Source organism: Glycine max, chromosome 8 (genome assembly GCF_000004515.6).
Source record: "Glycine max cultivar Williams 82 chromosome 8, Glycine_max_v4.0, whole genome shotgun sequence".
Taxonomy (NCBI): Eukaryota; Viridiplantae; Streptophyta; class Magnoliopsida; order Fabales; family Fabaceae; genus Glycine; species Glycine max.
This window is the reverse complement of record NC_038244.2, coordinates 6,590,485-6,606,944: the sequence shown is the minus strand read 5'-3', so window position 1 is coordinate 6,606,944 and position 16,460 is coordinate 6,590,485. Positions and strand designations below refer to the sequence as shown.

The following is a 16,460-nucleotide window of genomic DNA, read 5'->3' as shown; positions in this document are numbered from 1 at the left end:
AAAACTACTATTACATTTAGAAAGGAAAGATAAATTAAAGGGGAACACTGGAGTACCTTATCTTCCACCAAAAACAGTGTGCTATGTGCATGGCACATCATCATATGTGGTATCCACAAAAACAGCTTTTTCTTACGCTCACATTTGCATGCCATAACCTAATTTTAAGGTTTTCTTTATTTTTTATTTTTTAAGTATAGAATGTGACAATGTGCAGAGACTCCGATAGGAGAGAACTGAATGATCAAGCGGATAATTCAACCATTAACGCACATTTGCATCCACAAACTAACGGTATATATTCTTCATTTATAAAAGAAAGTGAAAGAAAAAAAAAAGAGAATTAAAAGTGTTTGATTTTTTTATTTAGTTGTATAAAATGTTAGTAATATACTTGTTAATACACTTTTTTTAACAAATATTTTTATTGATTAAAATTTATTAAAAACACAGATTATTTTCTCATAAAATGTGAGAAGTATTTTTTTAGTATATAATGATGGCACAACTTCTTGCATTCTACTCTAAAATCTCATCACTAGATCAACCCTATGTGAAGTGAGTAGCTACTGCTAACTAGTTAATGTGTCTTGCGGTCCTATCTAGTATCTATATTGATCGAATAGTAAATTTGACACTGATTTGCATTTTGAAATTTCTCACCAAAGAAAAATATTGCAACTTTGACACACAAGACCAACTAATTAATTTGTGGAACTGTCAAATAGATTTTCTTAATTGCTTTGTCATTTTTTTCATCGTTGTTTATGGTGTTCGTTGAAACTTCGGAGCACATTAATTGTGTTTTTTTGTAGAGTTTTTTGTTACTGTGTTTTCTTTGGGTAGAGAAAGCACATTAATTGTATATTTGGACAAATGAAACAAATCAACAATAAAAAATACTAGTAGAAAAAAGGAGAAAGAAAACAAAGATTAACTTCTAAAAAAATATATTTTTCTTTCAATTTTTTTTTCTTTTCTCTCTACCATACCAAATGGATCATAAACATTTTTTGTTTCTTAATTAATCTAATAAGAACCTAGTTCTGTACAACTTTAGTATAAAATAAATTACACTATCAATTAATAAAAAATTATGGTTGATATAATTTTAAAAATAATTATTATAAACAAATTTATTATACTGGATATTGTATAATCGGATGACCATGTAAATATTCATATTTACTTATACAATAGTTAATTAAACGATGACCCCTAAAAGAGCAACAATCAATACATGTATGAGTAATGAAGTCAAAGATGAGTATGAAAACGTGGAACCATGAAATATATGCATTCAACACGGCAAATTTGTGGAGGTTTTTTGGTTCTCCACATCAAATTGTACAATTGTACCACACAAACTCTCTAATTGATTGCTTAAAAAACACTCTCAAATTGTTCGAGGGTGACAGAGTAATTTCGGTTCAGGCTTAGGAGTAATACATTACAAAATTACTATATATTACAAATTGCTTTGTTTGTTGAGCTAATATGAATATGAACATGAATATATTTTTTATACATTTCCTCAAAGGATTTTCAGGAAGATACAATTAGGTATAATGTCTTCATCCATATATTAAATGCTGGATTGCTTTAAAAGTAAATATGCTTAAGCTTTCTACAGGTTAGTTGAAAGCATAAGTAGTTAGTTAACCGAAACCAGAAGAAGGCTAACAACTCTTTTGAAAACAATGTGGATTTTTAACTTTTAAAAAGTGATCATTATTATTGTTGTGAAAAAGGAGGTGCTCACAATACTGTTGTTCGATAAAATCGTAATAGAACGAGAATATTATGAATAAAAAGGAACAATGGCATGGCTGTATAAGGAGTTGAATTATTATTTCGGAGTTGCCTGTTGTTCGAAAAATAATAAATCAAGTGAAAAGTCAGTAAAAAAAATGTGATTTATGTTATAATGGTATATACTTATTTTCTTTTTTTTTAAAAAAAAAAAAGATGAAAGAAGCAGTATAAGCATAATAGTAATCAATTTTTCATGACAGAATAATTACAAACTTTTCTTGTATAGTTGTGTCTCATTATGTTTTGATGTATCATTGTTGCAGCATTAATTGAATTTAAAACAATGACCAGCTAAATCAAACACTAATTGAACTACAGTGCTAGAACTGTGATGTTGAATTAGTATAACATATCATAAATACATAAAATATATTTATATTATAATTAAAATTTATACCCCTTTCATGTTTGATTGACTCATCTTAAACACATTAGTTTGTTTTTCATACACTTGAAATTATAAGATGTGTACCCTTTCAGCGTCTATAGTTTGGATCCGTGATCTCATCACTTTGTTAGTTTGGTATGAGCATAAACAACCCGATAATCATCTTCCCTCGAACATGTGACGAAACTCTAGTGCATGATCTAAACATAACCACTCACTATAGGCATTTAGTGATTTTGGGATAACAACTAGATTAGATATACAAAATCATCTCAAAAACATTAGTGTTGTTCATATAACCCCAAAGCTTAACTTAGGGAAGCCAAATTATACTTTCACATTTGAATATTAACTCTTTTAAATGAGTCTCATGAATCCTAGGTATGACCCAACTACAAGAACAAAGTTCATAATAAATAAATATGTATGCAAATATAAACTATATTTTAAATTTGTAAGAACTAATTTAAATTATGATATTATAATTTGAGTTAATACCACTTTTTATTTTAGTCTCTAATAAACTACAATTCAAAACTTTTTATTTTAGCCTCTAATAAAATCTTTTAACTTAGTTTTTCATTTAATTAATTTAATGTGTAAAATTGGTCATTGTCGTTAATTCCACTAATTTCTTAGATCTAATATGCTGAATTCTTGTCGTGATTAAAACAATACTAGTCCTATATATATATATTCACAAAAGTCTCACAGGCGTAGAGTGCACTTGTTAATGTGTTTCCCATTATGCTTTTCACTTACTAAGTATTCATTATTATGATTTGAAAGCTGAAGTGTGAAGTGTCCTGTTCCTCTACAAGAATCGTGAGAAGAATCCTGCATATATCTGGCATCTCCCTTTATTAAATGTAGTTACTCGTTAACTACACATGAACTCTAGTTTTAAAAAATAAAAATAAAAATTAGAAACATGTCTAATTCTTTCACTGAACAAGTGATGATTATTTGGGCAGCACTGAAGCACACTACCATTTGAAACTGCGTAGTGCAAAGAGTGCTTTCCGTACACTTGCACACGCCTACCATCAAGAACGCCACATGCAATGTAAGTAGGAAAATCTTTATTCCTATTAGGCTATTACCCCCACATGCATTACTGCTAGAACTGCTAAAACGGGCCCGTATTTATATGTTTACACTTTTGTGGTATGGCCTAATCAGGCTAGCCTGTTTTTTTTTCCCTCTAAATTTAAGCGAAAAAAATAAAATAATATTGAGTCATGATATGTCTAGTGGAATTCTGGCATATAATTTTTTAGTCTGGTCTGGTCCATCGGACCGATCCAGATTGACCATTAATTAAGGGTATTGTAATAGGAATATAATTAATGCAACATACAATTTTTTTAAAATAATTAAAAGTTATTGATTAAGATGGAATGATTCTGCAACTATTGATCTTGATGCGCGAAAGATTAAACAGAGACTAAATTCGAAGCTAAATCAAGGAAAAAGAAATTAACAAGGAGCCAAAAAAATAAAAAATTCTCCAAATATCTTTTATCTTTCCCTCACTCCATGGAATGTTAGAGCCACTTCTAAAATTGCTAATATGTTACTTTAATTAAAGCAACGAAGTAGAGGGAGCAACTATTGACACTACCAATAGGGCTATTGACATTAACCACGTGTGCATTAATTTTTTTTCTTCCAAAAATATCATTTTCACTAAAAACATGAGCTCATGACCTTGTTGGTAAAATACACAATGAAATCATATTTCTATTGCGTAAAAGGGGATGAAAAAAAAAATTACATAACTAAAACATGATTTCGTTATGTATTTAAACAACAAAATTATGTTTCCGTTATGTAATCTTTTTGCACCCTCTTTTATACAATAAAATCGTATTTTCATTATTTAATTTTCTTCACCCTTTAGTAAACAACCAAAATACTATTATGTTGAATTATTAAACATAAATTGTTGTTTATTAAACAACAGAAATATGATAGAGTGATGCGCAAAGACTTTGGATCTACGCTGGGTGTCAGGTGGGGTGTGTGCGTGCAATGCTGGAGGACAATGACAATGGTGGCAAGTGACGATTCTGGATCTAGGCTGGGCAGGGTGTGCACACACAATGCTGGAGGACGACAACAATGGTGACACGCGATGAAGGTGTGATTCAGAGCTTCTATTTTGGATGGGGGTGCGTGTATGCAACGGTGCTAGATGATGGGTGGGGGTGGTGTGACAAGGTTCCGTGACTATGTGAGGGAGAAGTCTGAGGGGAAGGGGAGGGGGTGTAGGGATTTAGTGAATGGGCAAAAGAGTGATTTCACAAAACTTTGTAGTGCCAATAGCACTGTTGGTGATGGGAATAGTAGATCAATTAAAAGAAAACGCTGGCCTATTGTACACTCACTAGAAACGGCCCATTTAGCAATGTGCCCAAACCCAGAAGCCAGGAAAAACCTATCGGTCTTGTGTGGATATAAAAACCGAAGTTAGGGTTTTGTTGTGCACCAGCGGAGCAATAGCAACAGAGCCAGCGAGAGCAAAACCCTAGTTCATCCATCACCAGTCGAGGAAGAAGATGGTGAAGTTCCTTAAGCCCAACAAGGCTGTCATCGTCCTGCAGGGCCGCTACGCCGGGCGCAAGGCGGTGATCGTGAGGACCTTCGACGAGGGAACCAGGGAGCGCCCCTACGGCCACTGCCTCGTCGCCGGAATCAAGAAGTACCCCAGCAAGGTCATCAAGAAGGACTCCGCCAAGAAGACGGCCAAGAAATCTAGGGTTAAGGCGTTCGTGAAGCTCGTGAACTACCAGCACCTCATGCCCACGCGTTACACGTTCGACGTGGATCTCAAGGATGCTGTTACCCCTGATGTTCTCGGCACCAAGGACAAGAAGGTCACTGCTCTCAAGGAGACCAAGAAGCGGTTGGAGGAGAGGTTCAAGACCGGCAAGAATAGGTGGTTCTTTACCAAACTCAGATTCTGATCTCGCAATCGTGAGGTTTTATTATTAGGGCTTTTGGAATGTTGCCTTTTTTTTAATATTGTATTCTTGTTTTGCAAATCTTATCAAAACTATTATTCTGCTCTTAAGATTTGTCGTCATCGTCTTCTTCTTTTGTTAATTAATGCATTTGCCTTCTTTTAATTTACGGGGGAAATGAATGCGAGCATGTTTTGATACTGAGGAATTCGCACAAATGGGTCTATTCAGATAGGAAATTTTCTGGTTCGTTTGACATGCACTGTTTGAATCTAGGTTTTAATTGCGATTTTAGCCCTAATATTTTGTTAAGTTTCTGCATTCACAATTTTCACAATGATTATGGCTAAAGTTCACTGAAACTTATTATTATAGTGAATCAACAAATTCAATTCATATGCTCATGATGCTGCACGTGATGTAGACACAGAATTCCCCTTTTTCTTATCTATCTAAAAACCGTGCAGTGCCTCTGCAGCTCAATATTTTCAATGTAAAATGAATATGTATGATATTATTTTTATACCCGTGAACTTGTATCAAATAATTTTCAAGTTTGTAATACGTTTCTTGTCACAAATATCCAATGTCCTGCACAAAAAATGTATGGAGTTTTGAAAAGTACAATCAAATGATTACTTCAACACTTCAATTCCAAGCCAAGACATTGACACCAGACTATCGGAAGGGTCTTCTAGACTGTTTTTGAGCAGCCGCTGTTCAATCATTTTGCACTTTATGGTCCATTTCCCATCTCAATGTCGCTACTGCCTTATATTATTCGCCAATTTAATATCTTACAATCTCCCCGGAAAATCTAGTGAAGTAGAATTTGTTTTGGTGGGCAGGGGGCATGGCATAGGTTAAGTGATCAAGGTGAAAAGAAAATTACAAAGCGCAAATGTTTTACACATGCATCTAATTGTTAATTTGCAGGTTTGAATGTGTGACCTGTCCATTCCTGCGACGAGCTCTATTTATGGCCCTATTTTATAGAAATACGCAGCAAAAGCAAACATGGATTTGAACACTTAAGCTATTTATCATATAAGTAAATTTTCTTTTATTCATACAAGTTATAATGATAATGTATTACAAGGAGATGCTTGTAATTATCTTGAACATTCAGAAGATCAAGAGCTTAAAAAAAAGTGATGACGAAGCATTTTAATTTGTAGTAACAGTATCACGGGAAAAGTAGTTTTTACTCTAGAAAGCAACATAACAAACTATCATAGTAACAATTTGGAAGGGTAAGACTTTCCCGCTGTTAAGTTCAGTCTTACCATTATCAATAGGTACTGATTCTTCATTTCGGGCACCACACCATAGGTGTCCTCCATTTGATGGAAAATTCTCAGGCCTTCCTCCACCTTTCCTCCATGGCTGCAGGCGAAAAGGATGCATAAGTAATGTGACAGCGTTGATCTTTGCATCTGACTGTTTCATCTTTCTGAAGAGTTGAAGGGCATCTTCAACAAGGCCGTGTTGGGCATAAGTGGATATTATTGCAGTCCATGAAACCGTGTCGGGGTTGGATATTCTTTTGAAAATTTTCATTGCCCCTTTTAGATTGCCACATTTGGCGTACATGTCAATTAGAGCACTTTCTATGCATGTTTCGGTATCCATGCTGGCCTTGCATGTCAGACCGTGAATTTGCTGGCCGTATTCTAGTAAACAAAGACCTCCACATGCAGTAATCACACTAGAAAGGGTAAAATGATTGGGTACAAAGCCTTCATTGCGCATTTGTGAGAAGATGGCCAGGGCTTTTCCCCATTCAGAATATTGGCAATATGCTGTCACCATGGTTGTCCAAGATACTATGTCTTTCCCTTGCATTCTATTGAATACATTTTCTACAGCTTCAAGTGAGTCACATTTGGCATATGCATCAGCAAGGGCATTGGTTGCACTAATCTGCATTGCATCGAATCCACATTTCAAAGCCATTCCATGAGTCTCCCTTAATGATTTCAGACACTTCAAAGCAGCAATTGAGTTAAACACACAACAGAATGTGTATAAATCTGATTGGATATTGTTTTGGCACATTCTTGTGAACAGTTGTAAGGCCTCTGTGAGAACCAGCTTGTGAATAACCCGTTATCATTGCATTCCAAGGTGTGTTAACTAAACAACCAAGTGCGGGTCTATGTCAGATGCCCAAGTTCTCTTCGAATGAGTGGTTGAGTATGGGACTTGGTTAATCTGCTTCCACGTTGGTTCCTTTGAAAGTGTTGCAGTCTGAAGAAAGGAAACAATAGGTGTTGGGTGGTGTGAATGATGATGAAGCGTGGCTGCTTTGTTTGCGGAAGCATGGGGAAGATGACGAGGAGGTTGGTGCACGCGGTGTGCAATGGAGAAGCTCATGCTGCAAAATGTTTTGGACACGGAATTCCTCTGTTTTCTTATCTAAATAAAAACCAAGTGATTACAACTTCCAAGTGCTTAATGTGGTGAAATAATTCTTTGAATCGTTTGAGTACTAAGTTCATCATTAACAATTTTTTTTTTTATTATCAAACTTTACTTATCTCTGGATTAAACTTCAAATTAAATAAATTCATAAAACTTTACTTATCTCTTGATTAAATTTCAAATTAAATAAATTCATTTTCCTGATGAACCAAGGTAAGATAAAAAAAAAGTCTAAATAAACCAGTGTCTCTGTTGCTAAAAAAAATATTCAGTGTTAAAAGAAAAAAAAAATGGCATTATTTCTAAAGATTAATTTTAATGTACCGATCAACATAAAATATCTAAATATTTGTTTGAATTGGTATGACTGAAACTTGAAATATAATCTTTTAAGTAACTATTATTGAAATAAATAGTTTTCAAATATACAACAAATTTATAATTAGATGATAATATAAAAATTTATATATTGTAAGTTTATTCCAATTAAATTCTTATTTTATCCCCTGTAACTGTCAAGTTTCTTTAGATTAAAAGAATTATATAAGGATATATCTCCAAAGTAAACAAAGCAATGAATAATAATAAATAAATAAATAAAAACATGTTCAATGTCTGCATAGATTTAATGCAAATCAAAATATTCATCTCTCATAGCTCCAAGTCTACACAACCTTCAACTATCAAGGTTCTGTTTTTATGCATACAAGACATTAACGAAGATTGAAATAAAGACTGAAAATGCTGAAATTGTATTCATTGCAATCATTCTTTTGTTTATTTTGGTTTAATAATACCCAATTGATTCCTTAATTTATTTAAAGTGCTCAATTAATTCTCTTAGTTTTTTGGCTATGCTCTTTTGTTTTCTAATTTTACCCAATTGGGTCCTTTAAAAATCTTAACAATTATTAAAGTTCTTGTTTTTAGTTCGTTAAACCCTTGAGGTGTGAAGAGCCTAAAGAAACTTAGTTGGGAAAGCATGCGCAAGGAAGAAAAAAAAGACGTTCAGGTTGATGACTTGGTCAAGCTAAATTCCACCTGAGATGAAACCCGTAATGTATTTCACAAAGTCGTGCTAGGTCCCTCGGAATGAACAAAGCATGACCTCAAATGATCAATTTTTGAAAAACAACGCTAAAACAACATAAAAACAAAACTTGCAAACTTGGATCCTACAAAACAACAATTAAGTATCATATAGAAGATAAATTAGAATGATGTCAATTTTAAGAATTTTCAACTTCTCAATATTCCTTCTATAAAAACATTACGTATAACAAATATCCCATGTCCTAAAGACCTACACAAAACACTTCAATATTAAACCAAGACATTGACACCAGCATATCAAGAGGGACGCCTAGACATACTCCAAGCAGCCACAGTTCAATCATTTTGCACTTCATCGTCCATTCAGCCAAAATCAAAGTCAGTCCTTCCTGAAACACAAAAAGCTTAGTTAAGCCAAAATTCAGCATATAACAATAAAATTTTATGCTGGTCACAAAATCCAGTGAGAAGCAAAACCATCTCAATAGATTCAACCAGAATGTTTCCTTTGGGTGGCAGGGGGGCCAAACTAGGCAATAAGTGATCAAGTGATTACAGTGAGTGAAATTACAAAGCAAGAATGTTTGACACATGCATATATAACAGATCAGTAATCACATTCAGAAGTCGGAACAGAACATTACAACTTGAAAAGCACCAATGTTAAACCTAATGGAAGGGCTGAAATAACAGCCTCACAGTGCATGCATCATATTTAGAAAGCATAACATGAAGTTCAACTCTGAAGGATTACTTGAAGAGTTTCTCTGTGATATAGTTTAATCGCGCAACATCAGCACCTATAAGCTCATCAGCCTTTTTCCCATTCTGAAAGAAATGAAGTGTTGGCTGCAGAAGGTAAAATCATTGTTATTATGTTATAACCTTCAGGAGGAGGTATATTGCAGTGAAGAGACAGTTAAGATTGCAAGGGAAGGCATTATAAAGCAAATTCTACTGTCTCCACTGAATTTATAAAAATAAAAAAAGAGAAATGGCACATTTCTTTATTTATATATGAACAACTCAATCACTTGGGTTTAACCGGTGCATGCCATTAGTCGCAGAAGAAACAAGGGAAGAGATAAAATCTTAAAGTTCAAGTCATGAATTTCATGTTACCAAAAAATTTCCAGATATTTATGGTCTGAAATTGCCAAAATCTTCAGTGACTCCATAATTACGAAATGATATTAAAATCAATGCTACTGTAACACACTTATTCAATGACACATAAACCTGTGCACATTTAAACTGACAAGACACATTAAAGTCAATTGACAATGAAAACACAGCTTACCTAATTGAGCATGTATTTATACAAATTACAAGTAGGTCTGAGAATATGAGCATGACATCTATGATCAAAAGATTTAAAAGTCTATCCTGCATTATGTTTTCACCATTTCATTAATGAAATAATAATCTAATTAAGGAGCTAAAGGAAGACAAAAGAAAGTTTAAAAAATAAAGATCATCGAAGCAATACCAGAAAGATGTAAACAAACAAAAAGAGGCATGCATTCATAAAAACGATGACTAAACAGCTGGAGAGAAGTTTCAAATTTCTCAGCCATATTCTTTTAACGAATGCCTAACATGATTCACATGCTACAACCAGATTATACTGTATACATGCGTGAAAAAGTTTTTATCACCACAAACAGTATCTGAACACATAAATTTCTAACAAAATGTTAAATGAATTACCACAGATGAAATCTGCAACTTGCCCAGTGTGCCTTGAAGTGCTTCCTGGGATAGATGGAAAGAAAAAGTAATGGTAGATTAAGCCACCTTGACACGTAGCAAATTCTTGATGCCATAAAGCAAGAAAATTTTGAAGTAAATACAAAAACATAACATGCAAAAAACGAAACCACCAGATCCCCAAAATGAAAAAACCTAATGGTTGCCAATGAAATTAGTGACAGGCTAAATTTGACAAATTGGTTTGCTCCATACCTGATCAATGTCAATCTTATATGTTGTTACATGAGGGTACTTCTTACTGAGCTCCCCAACGATAGGTGAAATAAACCTGCCTAAACAGAAACATACACCAGGAAAATTGTGAGAATTTCTCTTTAGAATATACACAGCGAGAAAGAAAAAAATTATAGGAACATCACCTCTCAGCAGATTGTCAATGGGCATAACATGTGTCATCCACATAATTTATACACAAGCATGATGACAGTTTAAACAAAAGACTACAACCAGAACAAGGGCAGGAATCTTGTTTGCAAATTTGAAGTTTATAATAAAGAGATCTTAGGGGTATTTTTCAATTTTAACATCCATGAAGATGAGGGGGATTGGAACCTAATCTTACTAGACAAAGCCTAATATCATCAGAATTTCCAGTTTTTAGCACATCAAAAGCATGTTTCTTTTGAATTTAGCACACAGGTGAAGATCCCGTGTGTATAATTCATGGGTGAAGCGTAATTTATTGTTTGGTATCATCACCAAATATTCCTTTTAATTAAAATTATGTGATCACTTTCTCAATTCTCATTGTCCTTTTGCAATGGTCATGTACATGCCCCACCAACAACACAGTAAAATATCGTAGAACAACAAAAAGAACAGACACAGGAACTTACAAGGTCCACACCAAGCCGCAGTGAAATAGAAGACCGCGTGCAACGAGTCATCTGTTCAACAGAATTTTGTCAGCACGAAGTGCTCAGCTCTCCGTATATATATATATATATATATATATATATATATATATATATATATATATATATATATATATATATATATATATATAACAGAACAGAAGAACAATAAAATATTCCCAAACCTGTATCAGAGTGTATTTGCTTAAATAATCGAAAAACAAAATATTACAACAGAGAAAACAGAAAATAGTAAGAAGACATGCCTCGGACTTTGGTAAGGATATTGTTGAACTCTTCCTCGGAATTAACAAGGACAACGTCGGAAGGAGCTGAAAAATGATTCAACATTAGACTTTTAGTTATTACTACATATAAAAAATCAAACGACGTATAATGTAAGAGATATATATATATAGAGAGAGAGAGGGACCTGAGGCGGAGGAGAGGGAGCGAGAGTGGTGGAAGGAGGGGAGGAGGGAGAGCTGAGAGGAGGCAGTGGCGGCGGCGGTGGTGGCTAAGAGAGAGGATTTTGATGGGAGTGAGGGAAGAATTCGGTTGAAGGAGAGTGTGAGAACCCTATTCTTCATTGCGTGACGAAGCGCCAAGGATCGAACCACCCAGTTTCTCGCCATCACGCTGATTCTGCTTCCCCTTTCTCCTTCCCTTTGCTTTGTTTTGCTTTCTCACTTCATAAACACTTTTTTTTCTGGGCTTAGGGTTTACACATATGAATTCTTACCACACTTTAATTTCATAATTTTTAATTTTTAATTACATGTGTTTCTTTCTGAAAAAAAAAATGTATAATTCAAAAGAGTGATTTTTTGTTTTTTAAAAAATTATCTCTATATTATATATTATTCATTTTTAATACACACTGCTTTCTATTCTGTTCCCATACTATTTTCATAGTATTATAAAAATTATTGTGAAAATAATTAGTCAGAATATAATTATTTATTTTAAAATTTTTAATAATAAAAGTGTTATTGAAATTTCTCCTACAACTTTTTTGCTCATTTTATTAAACTTTTGAGTTTTCTCTCGTTCAAGCAAGGTATTTATTCTTTTCCTTTTACGCTTGTTCAATGCCCTCCTATAAATAAAATAAATAAGAGTGTCTAAATAAAAAAATTAATAATAATGAAATCTACTCTATTTTTAAAAAGTAAAACACAAATTTAATAAATATCACAAGGAAAAAAGTAATAACTATGAAAATTTATAAATTAGAAATTAACATTTTTAAATAACCCTACTTGAAAGAGTAACTCAAAATATACTATAAATTACTAAAAAAACTTATTTATAAAATATTTTTATTAGATTAAATAATTTTTTTGTTGTTTTAGATTAAAGATCACAAGTGTCTCATAACTTACAGAAAATAATTTTTTGCTCACAATGGTTACTTTTGTTAGTTCGAAGAAATTTTACATAAAAAAGTCAAATTAAATAAATTTTTTCAATATAGCATGATTCAATCTTGTGTATGATAACAAAATTTTCAGCTAAGAAACCAAAAACTAACTAAGGGTGGATTTGTTCAAATTTTAAAAAATAAGTTTAAAATAAACATTCTTTTAGAAAATATTATTTTAAGATCTATTTGTTTCTTAAAATAAGCAAAAAATTGTTTTTAAATCAAAAACAGTTTAAATAAACACAAAAAAAAATATTTATTTTATTAAACCGATCCTAAACCACTAGTGACTATGTAGCCTTGTGGCGGTTTTTTAAAAATGCAACATTGATGTTCCAATTTTTTACGAAGATGACACGACATGTTTATCAACTTGTATAAGGAATCAGAATTAGCAGGGGAATTTTATGACTACAAGAACATAATGCTCTCATACAGTACTATCACCACAGAAAAGCTGAAGCATCATTCACATAAACATTGCAAACGGATTAGCTTTTATGAATTTGAAGCATGTTATCATTGAGTTAGATTGTAAGTAAGTAGTGGGCGTATTCAATGGCAAGAGATTTGGAGGGATGAATTGGGAGTGATTCTTAGAAACTCCTTAGCCGATATATCTCTCCATTATGCAGAGCTAGCATGCAAAGTTCATTCATAAGCAAACTAATCAAGTTGTTCACATTTTCAGTATATTTTTGTCCTTCGTTTTTTTAATAAAACATGGTCTTACACTTTTAAAAAATGTTCACATTTTAGCTAAGGTGTCTAAATCTTTCGTTTGTCTACAAGATTTTTACTCCTACATGTAATCAACCAGTTTTTTATATATAGAAGTCCATGATTCATTAGGCAAAAGTATAAATTTAAGTGGGAATTGAAGCTTCAAATTCTCTCTCTGTTTTTTTTTTTTTTTACTTAAATTGTTATAAAAAGATTTTAAATTTTATTTTCTTCAAATTTACTAAACAAAAAAATAATAATTAAACCATAGTCTTGAATTTTACAAAATTCTACAATTTAAATCAAAATTTCATTAAAATTTATAGTTTGTAAACTCTTAAAAGTTAAAATTATTTCTTATCCCAAAATTATTATAAATTCCCCATATATTTTGCAATGTAATTTTTTTATTGTAAGAAGAATTTATAATTTATATTTAGTAATTGGTGGGTTTTGACTAAGATCATCTGCTATGGAAAATACATGTAATTATTGAATATACAATTTTTTTTTTGTCCTTAAATACAAATATATATATTTTTTTCATTACTTAAAACTTCATATTGGGCTTAATGTGGGTTGGGTTTACCACTCAAAGCCCAACTGTGTAGTTCTTCCTTTCCCTATAAAACCCCTAAAAACCCATATTCCGATAGTTCTAGTCTAGGGTTACGCCGTCGTCGCTGTTTGTGTGTGTATCAGGTGCAGCTACCAACGATGGTGAAGGGTCGTCAAGGAGAGCGCGTCAGGTATTCATTCTTTCGTTTCTATATGCGTTTGCTCTCGCCCATTTCTCAATTTCACGCTCTATCGGTAACAGTTATCTGATTTTTCTTTCGAAACTCCATTGACAATTTTTAAATGGATTCGTTTTCTGTGTTTTTAAATACGGCGTACCCTGGTTTGCTTCATTATTTCCACCGTTGATTTGTTATTTAGGGTATGGTTTAATGATGTTTGTTAGAATTGGAGTGTAGTCACTGTTACAACCGGAACATATTTTATGGCTATCTCAGTGAAAGATGTATGACCTGGAGAAATTAATTTACTGATCTCACTGACAGCAAAAGAAAGTGATTTAAATACTGGTTTTTGTAGTTGTAGCATTTCAGATTTTAGGGTTTTGGGTATATATGTTGATTTGGGTTTGGATGATCTTACTTTATTGTGTTTTGTTCCTTCTTCAATGTCTATTTATTTGTATTTTCTATTAGTTGAAATTTGCCTAACACTGTACTTTTTTATCTTTTGCTTTAGACTCTACGTGAGGGGTACAATCCTTGGATACAAAAGGTAAAAGCTTGTTGCCCTGCTAGTTTAATTAAGTTTTTGCTTCCCCTTTTTTTTGTGTCTAGCTGCTTGTAAATGAAATGTCTGGTTTGTGATAAACTGGTGGTGTTTCTCAGGTCCAAGTCCAACCAGTACCCAAACACATCCCTGATCCAAATTGAGGGAGTGAACACCAAAGAAGAAGTAGGATGGTATGCTGGCAAGAAAATGGCCTATATCTACAAGGCTAAGGTGAAAAAGGATGGAAGCCATTACCGCTGCATATGGGGCAAGGTTACGAGGCCTCACGGCAACAGTGGTGTTGTCCGTGCAAAATTCAAGTCAAACCTTCCACCCAGATCGATGGTAATAATCTGACAGGGCTGTTTTTATTATGCTGGCTTTCTTTATGGTATTTGACTTTTTTGAGTTTTGATGCATTCCAGGGAGCTCGAGTAAGAGTATTCATGTATCCAAGTAATATATGAGGTAATCTCTTTTGTTGATGTTCTCTAACTAGTTGTTCTGTCTTTCTATTCTATGTAACATTCTTTGGAAATCCTGTGCTGTATTCCATGCGTTATGTCAGTGGATGTACTGCATCATTGGGTCTCCAAATGTGTATATAACATACATGATGACGATCCATTTGTTCATTATCCAAATGTGTGTAAATAACATACACGATGGTTATCCATTTGTTGATTATCCAAATGTGTATATAACATGTTGATTATTCATTTGTTGTACATTTATGCTTACTTTTTCACTTGTTTTTTTCTTTTTATAGATCAACACTCTGTTTGCCAATGTTGCTAGTTTAGTAAAACTGTTTTTACCTTTACATGCTATCTAAGAGAAGAAACTAACAAATAATGGTAAATTTAATATTCATCTTTTGCTTGTGTAAGTGTTTATTTATGCTTAAAAAATTAATTAGGTCTTGTGAGAGACTGTTTATTGTTTATGATATAACTGTTTCAAGTCCTCTATTCCTTGATTTTTAATGTTTCTTTTTTGTGAATTTTGAATGGACGTCATTGGTTTATACTGTTGTACATTTTCTGATGTTATTTAGTTACGAAAAATGTATTATTGCTTCAACATTAAATGGTAAAGAAACTTCTGCAAATTATTCTTGTACTCAGATGCTTGTTGCTATTGTATCAGGATTTGTTCATGACCTTGGTTTAGTTAATTCTACTTATATCCCTGGATTTTACGTGGTTTAACTTGCCCTAATTTTACGTGGTGGACATTTTTGTCGCAGATTCAGGTGATAAGACGCTCAGAATTCGCAGCTTAATAGTAGGCACAAGGATTTTTGTTTCAGCTTTGATAATTTTGTTGTCTGTCAACTTTTTGAGAATTTTCCTTACGGTTTAGACGTTCATTTGAACGAATGTTTTTCTCCGTTATTATAGCTATTGTCTATGAAGATTATATATTCATTACTATGAAGCGTGTGGATTTGGTTACCTTGAATGTTCGCATTTCTATTCCCGATTTTCATTTGACAAAGTTACTCGGCTCCATCCATCGTAATTGTGCGTGTGTTGCTTAATAGAATTTAATTATTGACTGTATATTTTTGCATAGCTTTTACTTTTTGGTTCACTTTTGATTTGTTAACGTAGTATATTGCTGAAGTTTATCTCCGATTGGTTTCTTTAATAAACATGTAAAGCTAGATTTCCAGCTGGTAATTTAGTACTGGCGAGTTTTTTGGGTATGTTTAAGTGGCATTATGGAATAATTAGTCGATTAAT

At 32.9% G+C, this 16,460-nt stretch overlaps 4 protein-coding genes across 4 annotated transcripts; 2 read left to right on the top strand and 2 right to left on the bottom strand.

Annotated features, from left to right (window-relative positions):
- Positions 1-4,643: 4,643 nt before the first annotated feature.
- LOC100817943 (60S ribosomal protein L27) lies at positions 4,644-5,279 on the top strand. Its single transcript, XM_003531057.5, has one exon. The coding sequence runs from the start codon at positions 4,765-4,767 to the stop codon at positions 5,170-5,172; it is 408 nt and encodes a 135-aa protein (XP_003531105.1). The 5' UTR covers positions 4,644-4,764; the 3' UTR covers positions 5,173-5,279.
- Positions 5,280-6,378: 1,099 nt separating this feature from the next.
- On the bottom strand, positions 6,379-7,545 carry LOC102665980 (pentatricopeptide repeat-containing protein At1g06143-like). The gene is made up of 2 exons (XM_006586294.1): positions 7,315-7,545; positions 6,379-7,155 (listed from the first exon to the last, which is right to left on the bottom strand). Exons 1-2 carry the CDS (start codon positions 7,543-7,545, stop codon positions 6,379-6,381), a joined length of 1,008 nt encoding a protein of 335 aa, XP_006586357.1.
- Positions 7,546-8,909: 1,364 nt separating this feature from the next.
- Positions 8,910-11,939, bottom strand: LOC100500492 (uncharacterized). The gene is given in 7 exon segments (NM_001248206.1): positions 8,910-9,035; positions 9,401-9,495; positions 10,357-10,401; positions 10,612-10,691; positions 11,256-11,306; positions 11,540-11,605; positions 11,707-11,939. Coding segments are annotated over 7 exon segments (549 nt in total). The 5' UTR covers positions 11,909-11,939; the 3' UTR covers positions 8,910-9,025.
- A 2,137-nt stretch (positions 11,940-14,076) lies between these two features.
- Positions 14,077-16,217, top strand: LOC100305958 (uncharacterized). Its single transcript, NM_001248585.2, is given in 5 exon segments — positions 14,077-14,171; positions 14,680-14,715; positions 14,829-15,057; positions 15,138-15,180; positions 15,962-16,217. Coding segments are annotated over 4 exon segments (339 nt in total). The 5' UTR covers positions 14,077-14,139; the 3' UTR covers position 15,180; positions 15,962-16,217.
- Positions 16,218-16,460: the final 243 nt, after the last annotated feature.